The 5,134-nt window shown below is 48.6% G+C and overlaps 1 protein-coding gene across 1 annotated transcript in view; it reads left to right on the top strand.

Moving 5' to 3' along the window:
- jam2a (junctional adhesion molecule 2a) overlaps positions 1–5,134 on the top strand; it is a 91,092-nt gene that overhangs the window by 54,375 nt on the left and 31,583 nt on the right. Inside the window, exons 3-4 of the mRNA XM_043701405.1 lie at positions 1,255–1,368; positions 1,832–1,981. Of these exons, the coding sequence (XP_043557340.1) occupies positions 1,255–1,368; positions 1,832–1,981 (264 nt within the window). The remainder of the gene's footprint in view (positions 1–1,254; positions 1,369–1,831; positions 1,982–5,134) is intronic.

Consider the following 5,134-nt stretch of genomic DNA (forward strand, 5'->3'; position numbering starts at 1 on the left):
CCACACCAGGTCCCTAACCCCACTTCACACCAGGCCCCTACCCCCACTCCGGACCAGGCCCCTACCTCCACTCCGCACCAGGCCCCTACCCTCCCTCACTCCACACCAGGCCCATACCCTCCCTCACTCCACACCAGGCCCCTACACCCCACTCTACACCAGGCCCCTACACCCCGCTCCACACCATGTCCCTGCTCCAACTCAGCAACAGGTCACTAAGCCCCGGTCAGCACCAGGCCGCTACCCCCAATCCCGCACTAGGCTCCTGGTCACTGGCGTCCCCACTTAAGAAGCTGGGAGTTAGAGGCCATGAGAAGGGAGGAAAAGAGGGAGAAAAGAAGAAAAATAACTTGTGAATTCTTCCAATACGGGCCACTGAGAGTGGGAGAGACCCCTGATCAGCGATTTGATTGTCACAGACACAAGGTTAATATTCTCCTGAGTCAGGGACTCAGCACTGTGTGTGAGAACCCTCTTGGACTAACATCTGGGGCTGGTGAAGCTTCAGTGTTTCCTCTGCTAGAGCTGGCACCTCCAGCGAGTTGCTACCCACTCCTGGTGCCCCTAGGAGCTCAGCAGCAACAAGACAAAAAGGCCCAGTGGCTACCCTAGCAACCATCATGATGTATCAAAATGCCACGTCCAAAGTCCAGGTCTGACACCATGTTGTTTAGCTGCTCCCACCAAAGGAAGAGAGCACTGGAGAAGAGAGTGGTGTCAGGAACCACCCAGTTATTTTCCCAGTTAAGAAGGTTCAGTGTAATACAGGGACCAGGGAGTGGCCAGCACTGATAGTGATGGACAGAATGTTTGATTGTCTGACATGAGCGAGCCAGTCTAAGCTTTCAGGATTGAGACCAGTGGATCGATGTTGGATATGGTGATGGATATCAGTTAAAAGCGGAATTAAGATATATGTGAACCACGCGATCATTAACTGGCAGGCAGGAAATGAGGGCCCGAATGGCCTACGATTGCTCCTGTACGACGTTTGATGGCATGATTCTTTTTTCGGTTTTTGTGCACATTGTCTCTCTCATCTCACACCCTCAGAAAGACGTTGAGGAGAGACTGGCGCATATTGACCATGGATGAGGTGTTTCCTGGTGATCTAGGTTAACACGTGGCTGGTCACCCACTAACATTTAACAAGGGAGCTGTAGAATTGCCTAGCATTGGAGAATTCCCCATCCAGAGCCCAGCCTGTCACCCCTGATCCCCCACTCATACGGTTTTGTGCTTGTATGTTTCCAGCGGCTGTTCTTCCCTGTGTCTTCAACTTGCAGTCAACTCAGACCCCTCGGGTGGAATGGAAGAAAATCAAAGGAAAACAAGTCACCTTCATGTTCTTTGACCGTGCTCTGACTGGTATGTCTGACACAATCAAATAGCCTCTCGCTCACACACACACACACACACACTAGAGACTGGACGTCCATGGTGAAGATGAGGCGTTGGGACCAGGGAACCGAAAGTCATGGAGGAGGTGGAGGGCGTGGGTGGTGAACCGAATGTAGATGAGGAGTTCAGGGTAGCTCCATTCCTACGGAAATGGAGTCCAGTCTTTGGGAGCTTTAACTGTCATTTTAATATATTTAAACATAGATTTACAAAAGAGGTCAAACTGGGGGTGCAATCTGCTCTGTTGGAGAGGATGGTCAAGATTCCGATGTACTAAATCAAAGTCCTGGGCACATATTCCCTGGTCTTCTTTGACATAGTGCTATGGGCTATTTTTAGGACGTTCCATGGACATGAAAGGCGCTGCGTAAATGCAAGTGCCCACCCACCTTTAACCTTACAGTCTTTTCCTGGTTTGTTTTGCGTGAAGGTGAATACAAGGACCGGGCGAGAATGAAGGGGTACAGCATCGAGCTGCTCCGGGTCACCCGTGATGACATGGCCACGTATCGCTGTGAAGTGACCGCCAAGGATGACCCGATTGTCTTTGCTGAGAAGGAGTTCAAACTCTCTGTCCTGGGTGAGCTCTCGGGGTCTCCGCTAGGTTAAAGGTCATTGTTAACAAACCAACTCTTCCAGGGGTAACAAAACACTTGGAATCTGCCCGTCTTGAAGGAGAGTCGCACCGGACTTGAAGCGTGAACTGATTTTTTTTGTTTCTCTCTGCCGCATTTCTCCAGCACTTTCTGTTTTTATCTCTGATTGCCAGCATCCCCGCAATATTTTGCTTCAGTTGGCTGGAACGGTACAGCCCACATCCGGAGCAGACTGCCTGGTCACTGAGAGAGTCTTGCTATGTGTCTTCAATACCATATGTTGGGTTGTTGGCTTTTGATTGGATGTCTGTAGTGTAGTGAGTATCTGCCTGGTCCCAACTTGCACTGGCATTCACTGAGTACCCCGCAGAATCGGAGGCAACGACAGATTCAGTTTGTCGGAATCATTTGATCGGAGAAAATCATTTCCCCGCTTCACCTGACTCTGTTCACATCCGTGTGCAGCCTCACTGCTCTGCAGGGTATCCTTGCATTGGAGAGAAAGTACAGCCAAGGTACGCTAGCTCAGACCCTGGAAACAGAGCACTGTCTTATGAGGGGTTGAGAAACTTCAGCCGAGGATCTCTGGAGTTTATGAGGGAGAGACGGAATCTCTTTGAAACACAAGATTCTGAAGGGGCTTGACAGAATAAATGTGAAAAGAACTGAAAGTTATACAATCATATTCTATGGAAAAAGACCCTTCGGTCCAGCTCGTCTATGCTGACCAGGCATCCTAAACTGAACGAATCCCATTTACATGTCTTTGGCTCATATCCCTCAAAACCTTTCCTATCCATGTATCTGCCCAGATGCCTTTTGAATGCTTAATTGTACCAGCCTCCACCAATTCCTCTAGCAGCTTGTTCCATACACGCACCACCCTCTGCATGAAAAAGTTGTCCCTTTTAAATCTCACTTCAAACCTATCCCCTCAAACCAAACCACCCCTACCCTGGGGGAAAGACCTTGACTATTCACCCTATCTATGCTCCTCATGACTTTATAAACCTTGAGAAGGTGACCCCTCATGCCTCCAGGGAAATAGCCCCAGGCTATCCAGCCTCACCTTATAAATCAAACCCTCCCGCCCTGGTAACGTCCTGGTAAATCCTTTCAGCACCCTTTCCAGTTTAATGACATCCTTCCTATAGCAGGGTGGCAAACATATCGGACTCTAAGCAATGAGCTCTGTTCACCCCGCTTCACTGATGTTGCCAGAAATACTGAATTTCTCCAGTACTCGTTGAAAATTAGTAATAAACACCAGAATGTGCAACATTTTCCCTTCGTTTTGATGTTTGTTTGAGTAACCTAAAGCATAGGAGCACAGTTCCGAGACAGGGGACTGATTCAAGGGGAGATTACTTCACTCAAAGGGCTGTGATTCTTTGGAACTCTCTGCCCCAGAGGGTTTTGGGTGCTCCACCATTTGCGATTGATTAAGATGGATTTTTAGTCTCTCAGGGAGACAGGACAGGGCAGTAGAGTTGATGCCTGAGATCAGCCGTGACCCTGTTGACTGGCAGAACAGGGTTTTGATGGACTGGAAGGATCTTACATGTTCTTATTTCTTGTATTCTCTCTATCACTTTAACATCCCACCAACCACCTTCTCAACGTATGCTCCTCCATTTCCACTCTCTTTTCCGTCCACCTCTTCCTTCACACTCTTGTCCCTCACCTTTTGCAGCAGTACCTTCTGTCATCTCAAAACACAATGGCAACATTTAAAAGGTATCTGGATGGGTGTATGAAAAGGGTTTGGAGGGATATGGGCCAGGTGCTGGCAGGTGGGACTAGATTGGGTTGGGATATCTGGTTGGCATGGACGGGTTGGACCGAAGGGTCTGGTTCCATGCTGTACATCTCTATCTATGACAGAGCTTTGCACTTCTCTGCCTAGATCTGCCTCTGCTATTCAGACCCCCTGTAAAACCTGCCTCCCCTTAACCAGGGTTTTAATCACTCGTTTTAAGATAATTAACAAAAACCAGATGGGAAAATTAGCAATTTATTTTTTATTTGATGTTTGAGTTTATGGGCGGCACGGTGACTCTGTGGTTAGCACTGCTGCCTCACAGTGCCAGAGACCCAGGTTCAATTCCCGCCTCAGGCGACTGACTGTGTGGAGTTTGCACATTCTCCCCGTGTCTGCGTGGGTTTCCTCCGGGTGCTCCGGTTTCCTCCCACAGTCCAAAAAAATGTGCAGGTCAGGTAAATTGGTCATGCTAAATTGCCTGTAGTGTTAGGTGTTGGGGAGTGGGTCTGGGTGGGTTGCGGGTCGGTGTGGACTTGTTGGGCCGAAGGGCCTGTTTCCACACTGTAAGTAATCTAAAGAGTTTACTTTTCATCAGATTCAGCATGAACTTGCAAAAGATGTTGGATGTGGATGTAAATTGTATTTTGAAGATGTCTTTGAAAATATATACTTTGCAGCAGGATAGAGCACAGCAGTGGGTTATTTTTATTCCTTTGTGGGATAACTCCATCTCCAATAGGACAACAGTCTACTGTTGGAGATTAATACGAATGGAGCATTAGCTAATGACAAAAGACAGAGTTGGGATAAGGGAGCTGTTTTCAAGCTGGCAGTCCCTGTTGAGGGTGTTGCAGTGGCTCAGTGGTTAGCACTGCTGCCTCACAGCACCTGTGTTCGAATCCAGCCTTGGACAACTGTCTGTGTGGAGTTTGCACATTCTCCTCGTGTCTGTGTGGGTTTGCTTGGGTTTCCTCCCACAATCCAAGGTCAGGTGGATTGGCCATGGGAAATGTAGGCTCATGGGAATCCGGAGGGAAGCTCTTTGGAGGGTTATTGCAGACTTGATGGGCTGCATGGCCTCTTTTTGCACTGTAGGATTTCTGTGATTCTAACCAGTCAGTCAGAGTCATAGAGATGTACAGCATGGAAACAGACCCTTCGGTCCAACCCATCCATGCCGACCAGATATCCCAATCCAATATAGTCCCACCTGCCAGCACCCGGCCCATATCTCTCCAAACCCTTCCTATTCATATACCCATCCAAATGCCTCTTAAATGTTGCAATTGTACCAGCCTCCACCACTTCCTCTGGCAGCTCATTCCATACACGTACCACCTTCTGCGTGAAAAAGTTGCCCCGTAGGTCTCTTTTA

This window comes from Chiloscyllium plagiosum, chromosome 12 (assembly GCF_004010195.1).
Source record: "Chiloscyllium plagiosum isolate BGI_BamShark_2017 chromosome 12, ASM401019v2, whole genome shotgun sequence".
Classification (NCBI taxonomy): domain Eukaryota; kingdom Metazoa; phylum Chordata; class Chondrichthyes; order Orectolobiformes; family Hemiscylliidae; genus Chiloscyllium; species Chiloscyllium plagiosum.